Source organism: Protomyctophum parallelum, assembly GCF_964188405.1.
Source record: "Protomyctophum parallelum genome assembly, chromosome: 10".
NCBI lineage: Eukaryota > Metazoa > Chordata > Actinopteri > Myctophiformes > Myctophidae > Protomyctophum > Protomyctophum parallelum.
Genome location: NC_139704.1, coordinates 21,419,070 through 21,429,624, shown reverse-complemented (window position 1 = coordinate 21,429,624; position 10,555 = coordinate 21,419,070). Strand labels below are relative to the sequence as shown.

Genomic DNA, 10,555 nt, shown 5'->3' with positions numbered 1-10,555 from the left:
CCTAACACACACACACACACACACACACACACACACACACACACACACACACACACACACACACAGAGGCCAGGGAGGAGGGCTTGTACAGTACAGTACAGCTCAGTTCAGATGGATCTTGATTTTACTTCTTGCACCACATCAGATTGTATGGAGTTGTGTATCATCTTTCTGCATTGCAAAGAAGAATATTGACTCTGTTTACGTTTTTAATCAGTTGTGCGCTTTTTCTTTCTCAGTCTCATTGTGGTATATAAAAAAACATTACTTATCTATTTACACTGTAAACTTCATAATGATGTGTCATTGGAATTTCATTCATATTTACACTATACAGAACTTACATTCTAAGAACATACTGTCTGTATGTATGTACAGTACACCTTTTTGCACAGCTATGTTCTACAGTTATGCTTATTATAAGCAGATTCAGAAACTTGACTTTGGTTTTCAAAAATCAAAAGATATAGTATGTTGAAACCTTAACCTAAATAGCACATAGGCCATAGCTTTAAGTTAAGTAAAAACCCTCTACTGTCATGTTGTATAATGTTTGCAGTTTGGATGTACTGTTTTGTTCTGTGTGTGTATATATGCATGTACTGTTGTATTGTTTGTGTACTGTTGTATGTACTGTTCATTTGTGTTGAGGACCCCCTCTAAAATGAGATGAGGCATCTCAAGGGGATTATCCTTTCAATAAAGGTATGTTTGATGTTTTAACCTTCAGTACTCATTCGGTGCAACATTAACAGAGGTGACCGTGTGGAATAGTTCTAGAGAATCTCAAAGTGAAATGTGACATGTGACAATGTGAGGTATGGGAAACAAAGTCAATTGAACTTCTTTAGATATTTTGCAACGCTAAATTCATCATTCATTCATCATTCATAGGTGTTGATGCTTCCTATATGACAGAGGTTCCCAAGTTTTTCAGGCCGTGAGCCCCCAAAATAATGTTAACTGGGGACCCCCCACTCTGACAAGCACTTTGAATTGTAGGAGTTGGGGCATTACATTTAGTTTGACTCAGTTCCACAGATAGACATTGTGAAAATAGCCGAGCTACAAGCTCACAGCGCCTCACATTGCAAGGCCTTGTGAGCTTCAAGAGATCTGCTATTTTCACAATTTATGTTGGTTTGTTTACTGTTCAGTGAGAAAACAATGCTTCACATTATTAAGCAAATCATCCAGTGATAGCATAGTTTCTGCAAACCAAAATGCAACAATGTCACAGGTCTCTGACATGAGCAGAGAGACGTTTCCATCAAAGAGAGGGAGGGGTCACTGGCGTCCAGGCCGATGCTAGGCGTCCGTGGTGGGGAGATGTGTCATACTGTGCCGTGTCATGCACCTCTGTGGCTGCACTGCCATCATACAGCGGGGACCCGGAGGACATGGGGGAGGCTGCTACTGGGTGAGAGAGACTGGAATAGTGGCCGCTCGACCCTCGCAGGAACTGGGAGCTCAGGCTGCCGCTCATCCCCCCAGGCTGAGACACGGGGCTCAGAGACGGGTTACTACTCACAGACCAGAGGCCGGAGTACTGACTGTAAACACATGGACAGACAGACTTTCAGAATGCAACAGAGTGAGTCGAGCTGAGAATACCACAGGGGTTCCCAAACTTGGAACTATAGGAAAGTAAAAAACAAACAAAACAAAACAAAAAACTGGATATTTTCTCACAAGTTGTGAGTTGCGACCCGTTAAAGTGGTTCTGCAGCCCCCCCAAAATTGTTCCGACCCATTGTTTGGGGAAACACTGGACTACAGGATGGGTGTTTAGGGATGTTCCACAAACCTGGAGTTGGAAGTAGAGGTGGTGGTGTGGGCCATAGGCATCATGTTAGAATGAGATGACATCTGCAGGCTGGACCAGTTATCATGGCTTGAGAACATGGAGAGACAGGCTGAGGAGTTTTCCGAATAACCAGCTGTAATGTAAAAAAATAAAACCTGTGTGAAGTCAGGGGCGCTCTTATCGTATCATTCTCCAGACTCCATTCATTGTCAATGGGAATTTAATATTTGTGTAGGACAAAGTTTGTGGACACACACCAAAAGCTGGACATAGGATGGGCTAGCGCCCCTCAAAAAAGGAAACGCCATGGCTTAGCTAATGTGGAATGCCCGGACATTACCCATTAAATAAAAGATGGATGGTAAATGCAAATTCTCATAGAAAGGCATTCACTGCCGGCATTTTTAATTTTTCTCCCTTGTACACAGTGTTTATATTTGTTGATGACATGTATTATTGTGTTAATTTGTTATGCTATGTTGATGAATTGAATACATGGGACCACAATGGAATTGGAATAATTGTGTTATCCTTTAAGCCTTAATGTCTTACTGTACCATGTGATTTCTGACTAATAAAGTTATCAATAAATCAAAAATATAGTTTATAGCTTTCTGGTGGTGTCATAGGTCTAATTAGACTCTGATTAGATGGGACAAAATAAAAACTATAGCTGAACCATTGCATTCAGTGACAGAGTGTTAATTTAACACTGAAAGTCTTTACACTTTAAATGAACACTTTGGATTTTACTGGGAAACAGGAATTTCCAGTGTTGGGCAAGCTATCGGTAGAGCTCTCGACATTGGATTACAACTTTCTTTATCACAGACACGGCATATGAGTAGCATGGTTTGGAGACCTGCGATAAGTATTGGAGCTGATGGTGTGGGTGTGACACTGTGGCATATGTTATGATATTGTATGTGTCAAAATGTGTAAACGCTACGAATGGATAGAGACTTCTCTCTTTGATGATGGACAATCTTCACTCAAAACTCATCTGTTTGCTATGTTGAGCCACTGAAAATGTAGTGATGTAGCTTTTATCAAGCTACCCCTAGCTATCACTTCTTTTTTTTTAATGTTTTTTTTTGTGGCTTTCGCCTTTATTTTTTAAATATTTTTTATGGAGGGACAGACAGTAGGCTGACAGGAAAATGGGGAGAGAGATGGGGGGAAGACATGCAGTAGAGGCCGTCGGGATCAGGAGTCGAGCCCGCGGCACACTGCCAGACTGGATTACGAGCCAAGGTGCCTGGACCACTGAACGATGGCCCAGGCCAAGCTACATCACTTCTGAAAGTATTGAAGCTACCCACCAGCTACTGGGAAATATATGTGATATGATGACATGGCATGTCCATCGCTTAGTGAAGCCTGCATGCTATTTTCACTGTACTGAATATTTCTCTGACATGAACCATCACACCCAGTGAGAAGTGAAGGTGTTGAGGGAAAAGTGCTGGCCACATTCTCTGCTAAGAAGCCCATGCTGTTTACAGCTGTGAGAGCCCTCTCACACACAAAGGCCGGAGGAATGCAAGACATTTCCCAGTCAGCCACATTTGTTTGAGTTTCTAGTTAATGGCCAAGGAGGAAGAGGTGTAATTCCTCTGTGCATAAAGGTTACGTTAGAGCAGTGTTTCAGTGGGGTATAGTAGGCGTGAGGCCTTGTCTGTGTGAAATATACAATTTGTCAGTCCAACTAGTTTTTCAGAATGTAATAGGAAAATAGCCTATCTACACGAGTGGGGTCTCAGCTGTTGTCAGATATAAATGGGAATCAGTCAATTATAATGGAGCGTTTGCACACTTTTCAGTGTTTTCCTCTTTTTTAACCTAATCCTAAGGCCTTAAATGGTCACTTCACTGTCATCTGAGGACCCTCAGATAGAGAACCTGCACTGCGGAAGAGGACACTCACTGGGAGAGCTGGTCCGGTGGGGGTACGGGCTGGTGTATGGAGCAGGGCGATGGTTCCTCAAGGTGGAGTAACGTTCACAGCCATGGGGCGAGGAGACGGACAGCGGGCCACCAAACTGGCTGTGAGGGCTGGCGGGAGGGCAGATGGGGCCTGTGCCTGCAGGGAGAAACCAGCCACTTACTGGCTCCACCATATAGATGAGAGGACACATGGTCATTGACAGTGGTGGAAAGTAACTAAGTACATTTACTTAAGTACTGTACTTAAGTACAATTTTGAGGTATTTGTACTTTATACGTGAGTATTTCCAATTTTCCAATTCCAATCCACTACATCTCAGAGGCAAATATTGTACTTTGTACTTTGAGAACAATTCATATACATTGATACACTTTATCCCTTCCTAGAAATGTCAAAAGAGTCAAAGGTACAATATTTGTCTTTGAAATGTTGATTGAAAGTCAATACAATGTACTCAAGTAAAGTGCAGGTAGATCCAGTAACTCTACTTCGTTACTGTATACCACTGAAGAAGATGACATCTATTAACTTTAGTTTGAAAAATAAAATGCAGCATTGAAAACATGGCTTATGATCATCAATTCACTCACATTGCGAATATGAAGACTGTTGACTTTCATTGAGATCATCTGTCATGTCTCTGTGATCAACTCTGCTGGATGAAGAAAGGAATTTGCAATATAAGCTTTGGCGGACTCAGACTGAATTGAAACACCTCAGAGCAAATACAAATATTATGATGAGTTATGAAACAGTGAAATATCACAAATCTAACAGCCTTACCTCTCTTTAGCATCAAGGAAGGCCTTTGCAAATGGGTTGTATTTGATTTTAAGAGCAGTTACCTAAGATCAAAGAAAAAGCAAAAAAAATAATTATACATTGGTTTATCCATCGCCTATAATGCCAAATGCTATGCGTAAATTGCGCACTGTAGTTTTACGCACGCTCAAATGCACGTCCATGTTACACCCAGTGGCTGATGATAATTAATGTTGGATCGAGAAATGAAGTGCTTACCTCCTCGTTCTGGTACGCTGTTACAGCAATAAACTGCGTCTCTGGGAAAGCGTGGCTGGTTATCATTCTCCGCGGGCCCCCGACGCGCACAATATGCATACGAGGCTCATATTTGTGCAAAGAGTTTAACATGATCTGAAATGAAAACCAAATAGACTGTCAATTAGAAAAAGACCAGTTCTCTAATAGCATGCAAGGCAAGCAATGGTTCAGAGGACGCTCGATAACATTCATGTTTCAGGATCAGGCTATAGCCTAGCAGATGTGTAGATCCTCATTTGCGGTATCCATTTGGTGATTGAAAAATTGCGGAACTATAATTGGTGCCAAAGACACTGATGTTTAAAAAAAAAATGTCTTCTTTACCTGACCTCCTCCGTTAAGTTTATTGGTGAGTTTGACTTTACTGAATGATACGGGAGATTTCATCCAGTGCGCTCCGAAGTTAGGAGAATCGGGGTGGATGTACACACAGCTCGGGGTCTGAGGCTCTGGTTTTCCGCCGGGAACCCATTCACCGTTCACATATTTCCACCTGTGGTTGTCCGCAGACACGAAGTCCAACAGAATCGAGTACATTGCGTTCGGGTCCAGTCCAGATACGTTCACTTTTAGCACGGGAAACATGCGCCTTTAATAGAAAGTAAATATATATTTTAAATTAAATATATATTTTTAAAATGTGGTTTGATGATGGCCTGTATAGCCTACTGCATATAGCCAGTAGTGTCTATAGGGCCCAGTGAGGTGACTTAGATAGATCATAGACCTATAGCTAACAATAATTAGGCCTAATGTTGGTGACAAACGGTTGGGTTTTCCTTGACTTCTAGGCCTATAATAAGTTAATAACAGTGACACAGTATTAAATTGAAATAAATACAGAAAGGGTTATAAATAATTACCTGCCGTTCTTTGTAACTATCATTTCATTAGTGAGTTCCTTGAATTTTTGCCAAAGTTCGTTTTCGTCCAGTGACACTTTGAGTTCTCTCTCCGTGGGATCTCCCTTCTCGCTGCCCGCCTGCAGCTCGCTCTGCACGGCGCTGAGGAGGTGGTCCACTCGGTGCTGGGAGCTCTTCCCAGGACACTCGTTGGCACCTGTGGCCATCCTGTCCAACAACTCCAGGCCTGGACTTTAGTAGGCTAGTAATCACACAGGCTTTGTCAGAAAGTCAATTTGCCTCCGAATGGCTCTAATGTCCAAATGTAGCGTTGCGTTGCTCTGACAGAACAATGGCATAGGTTGGGATTGGTCTCCAGAGATATAGGCTACAGCAGTTAAGCTCCGACACAGGACCCCCACAGGACATGTCACACGCACAGAGATTGGTTGGCTGATCTCTCCGCTTTGATGTTTGCGAACTTGTCATTCATTGGTTAAAGGCGCCACACTGTTATGTGAGGCCATTGATGAATTGAAAATGGGGGACCCTGATCTAAACACGTCTTAGTGCCTTTTCTGGTTTTATCCTCGTAGCAGTTTTTGTATTAACGACCTGTACTCTTTCGTTTGAATTGATTCGACAAACTGTGAATAAAAATGTCAATCAATAAATAGGCACATGGCCTTTTAGCTTAATTTATACTTACACTTTGACAGCATGCAGGAGAAGATTAAGGCAAGTTGTGGTTGATGTTGTTCAGTTTATTGTTAAGTTAGAACTCTCATGAAAAGTGCAAATGAACATAAACCCAGTACTTTGCCTGTCAGGTATAAACCCTAATACCCTATATGGTTTCAGTTATCATGAATGACTTATAATCAATCAATGTAATGTTAAAAATGTTCCCCACTCAAGAAATCCAGATCCTGTTAACTGTGTTATAATAGTTTGACAAAAATCACACTTCTGTAGTTATAATGATAATGATAATAACCATAACAATCAAGTTGCTCTTGTAGGAGCCATTAGAAGAGAGGCATTATTTAGATTATTTCCAGTATTATTTTTGACCGCTTGGTAGCGGGCTTGAGAAGCACAGCACTGGGTGTGCATTTACTGTATAAATTGACACAGGTGCACTGAGCAGGGCTAGACACAGGGATTGGGCAGCACTCAGCAATCACAAACAGACAGAAAGGAAAGAACCATATTCAATATAATAATGTGTGTTTGTCATTTCAACTACTACTCAATAAATAACACTCAAACTGGATCAAAGACTGGACATCCATTGGTTACTATTCTTCTGTGTGTACTGCGTAGGATCATGCCATCATATACCTGTGAAGTAACTGCAAAGGAGACAATAGGACCTGGCTGGATGGTTACACTTCTGTTATACATGTACATGCAAAAGTGAAAATCTTAATTATTTTTATGTGAATTTACTTGCACAGCATTTATTAAATTAAATATTATAACATTATAGCACAATATTAGGCTACATATTCTATTGATGTTGCTGCTATTGTGTATACTACTCCCCGCTCGGCACCTGCCCAAGTTTGGGCTGGATGTGCATGTCTTTGTACTTTTTTCACTGCTAGTTCGTCTGACATAGAATTTTACTGTAGACAATATTAAAAAAAAAGAATAATCAGAAAAATAATGTATAAATATGTTTGTCTTTGACATAAAATGTGTTGATCACTGATCACAAAGTATTAAATTGCACACAACATATAATTTCAAAGTTCAGGTGGCATTATCCTCACGTGTCTGTATCATCTGTATAGTTGCTCCACATCTTGACTCCATGGTCAATTATCTGAAAGAAAACAAAAGATTGATATCATTCTCTGACAAGCTGTGATGATGCATTCTGACATATTTATGTTTTACCTGCACAGGCTTTTGTTGACATACATCCTCCATGGACAAGGGCTCATCCTCCATGGACAAGGGCTCAGCTTTGCCGGCATGTACGATATTATGCCGAAAGACAGTCTGGTGGCTGCGCGCACACACACACACACACACACACACACACACACACACACACACACACACACACACACACACACACACACACACACACACACACACACACACACACACACACACACACACACACACACACACACACACACACACACACACACACACACACACACACACACACACACACACACACACACACACACACACACACACACACACACACAATATTACAAATAAAGGCGCATTTACATCAAAATCCTCTGTGTTGAATGTGTAAAAACTTCTATTTAAACCCTTTAGGGCCTAAGGGTTTAAATAGATGTTTTAGCCGTTACCAGACTGTTGTGGTGTACCTTGGACAGGTCATTTTGTCCAGGTCTTGGGGTGAGTGAGATGAGTCATTGTTGGTGGTGGTACTCCTTGACTGCATCAGAGAAGGCAGAAGAGGCCCAGCAGCTTGACTCGGGTCATCTCGTTTGGAGTCAATGCTTAGAAACACAAGTGACATCTATGGGGGAACAGGACATTTTCTGGTGAATGATAAATCACAGATAATTACGTTTCTTAAACATATGCAGCACTTTAATGCATTCTATTGTAAATTAATGTCATAATGACATAATACTTTGGTACTATGGATATATACTGGGGATTTTATGTTCAGCGCAAATACAGTTGCCATGGTGTCTTCTGAAAAACAAAATGTGGAAGACAGTGACTTGTATGACAGCTATGTGTGAGCTTCCATAGAGGACTCTGGTGTTGTGTTGTGGTTGGTTTTCGTTACTAACCAAATCTTGGATGCTTGGCTCCTCCTGCCAGTACAGTGAGTGCCTCTCTCTGTCCAGAAGTCTGGACCACGTATGGTTCACAGCAAGCAGAGAAAAACAATCTCCGGTCAGTTTGAGGAGCTGCATGCTTCTGATTCTGTCTTGTCTTTTTCATCCTTAAGAGATCATCTTTTTTAACATCATTATAGGTCGAGGCAAGAACCTCTTGTTGTCTGGAAATGTCATAATGTATTTTTGATGCAGCATGTCACTTTATTGCATGTTGCCTGTGGCATTGCCCCCACCTGTTAGCTGAATTACAAACCTTCTGGAAAAAGCCATATTGGCAAAGGATCTATCACGCATTTGCCTTAGACGTCTCAGGTTGATTTGTGCTTTGGCGTTCTTCTCTGGCATCTCAGCAGGAATAACCTGGTTCGACATAAGAAGGGGAAAAAGCTTTTCCCTCTGTTGTGCTGCTACACACACTGTCTGACAGACAGAGATAAGTCATTTGCATACCTACCACATGTGGCATTTTCCTCTCTAAGTTCCTCAGAAATCTGGGTTGCAGGGTCACAAACGTAGGGACCTTCATCTGTGGGTGACACATAACACTTTGTAACTTCCTTTGATCGTTTACTTACACTCATAAGTGTTTAGTTTTAGTTTTTCGTTAATTATTGCCCTACTTCGTTGAACAAGAATGTCTTGCAAAAGTGTTTTTGCTACTCATACAATTTATTTTAAATTTAAATCTGTGGCATTGATATATTTAAACAATGAAAAGTATTAACAAGAGCTTGTGACTAAATATAACTACATTGGATCAATTGAAACTGAAAAGTAGCCTTATTGGACGTACAACGACGACTGACAAGGACGATATCGTCTGTCGGGTGGAAACCTCACATGTCCAAAACTTTTGGTATCTCAAAAGTATCTAAAAACTTGCAGATCTGCTACTTTTGTGAGACGCTGTACGCTGTAGTATAATCAAGTAAGGCGTTAATTTACGGGAAAGAAAACACACACACAAAAAGTTAGAATATGAAGATAATAGTTTTCTCCCAGACAGCGACGATATAGAATGTACAGTAACCATGGTGACAGAGTGAGAGGTGTTAAGGTGATTGTGGTTTCCCACAGCCCCCGGTGTCTCAGTTGGCGCCTGTGTCTCCTCCTCTAACACCCTGCTCTGCGAGAACTGTCACCCTTGCCATTAGTCTCGCGTTACCAGACTGTTGCCTCCGCGATTTCCAAACGCTCCATCATACAGTCTGGGCCAACGGAAAAGCTGTCATGAGTATACTATGAAGCGGAAGTGGAGCCTCCTCGCCACTTCCGTTTCGTCTTTACAGTCGCACATATTTATCCTAATATAAATAGAAATAATCTAAGCATATGTATATAGAAGGAAAGGAAATAAAAAAATAAGCTGTAAAGATATTTAAAAATATATTTTCGTGAACGGAAATGGCATCTTCCGTTACTCAGCTCATGGGGGCTATAGGTCCAGACTCTATATAGCATTCGGAGATTGTGCAATAGTTGTCTGGTAACGCGAGACTACCCTGCCATCCTGTGCCTGCAATGCCATGCTCATTGATCTAACTGCATGTCAGTGGCTGACAAACAACGGGCCAGGACCCATTTTAGGGTCGCGTATCCATTTTTATTGGCCGTGAGTAAGTAAGAAGCCTTGCCGAGCCATGAGGCCCATAGGGCAGGAGCCTATCTCCTGTTTCTGTAGCGTGAGGCAGCTTGATGTACAAGTACACCCCCTGGACATGACGCTAGTATGTCACAGGGACTTACACCCAATTCAACCCTTGATGCTGAGTGTCAAGCAGGGAGGCATTGGGTCCCATTTTTAGAGTCTTTGGTATGACACAGCCGGGGATCGAACCCCGACCTCCCAGTCTCAGGGCGGACACTCTAACCACAAGGCCACTGAGCTGTTGCATTGGTCGTGAGTAAATATGTGTAGTGTTTTTGCATTTTCTACAAAAAAAAAAAATCCTGTAGAAACTTTTAAGAGAGAGTGAAAATAGAGATCATATGAGATGTGACACGTTGTGAGCTTGTGGATCAGCTATTTTTTATTCTTAAGTGATTCATT

The 10,555-nt window shown here is 41.6% G+C and overlaps 2 protein-coding genes across 2 annotated transcripts; both read right to left on the bottom strand.

Annotated features, from left to right (window-relative positions):
- Positions 1–1,270: 1,270 nt before the first annotated feature.
- On the bottom strand, positions 1,271–5,898 carry tbxtb (T-box transcription factor Tb; the record flags this gene model as incomplete). The annotated part of the gene is made up of 8 exons (XM_083774460.1): positions 5,681–5,898; positions 5,142–5,406; positions 4,776–4,910; positions 4,539–4,600; positions 4,346–4,407; positions 3,735–3,914; positions 1,808–1,940; positions 1,271–1,553 (listed from the first exon to the last, which is right to left on the bottom strand). Exons 1-8 carry the CDS (start codon positions 5,884–5,886, stop codon positions 1,271–1,273), a joined length of 1,326 nt encoding a protein of 441 aa, XP_083630586.1. The 5' UTR covers positions 5,887–5,898.
- Positions 5,899–6,606: 708 nt separating this feature from the next.
- LOC310865619 (uncharacterized protein) lies at positions 6,607–8,584 on the bottom strand. The gene is made up of 5 exons (XM_083774790.1): positions 8,455–8,584; positions 8,017–8,171; positions 7,565–7,676; positions 7,438–7,490; positions 6,607–7,014 (listed from the first exon to the last, which is right to left on the bottom strand). Exons 1-5 carry the CDS (start codon positions 8,578–8,580, stop codon positions 6,996–6,998), a joined length of 465 nt encoding a protein of 154 aa, XP_083630916.1. The 5' UTR covers positions 8,581–8,584; the 3' UTR covers positions 6,607–6,995.
- Positions 8,585–10,555: the final 1,971 nt, after the last annotated feature.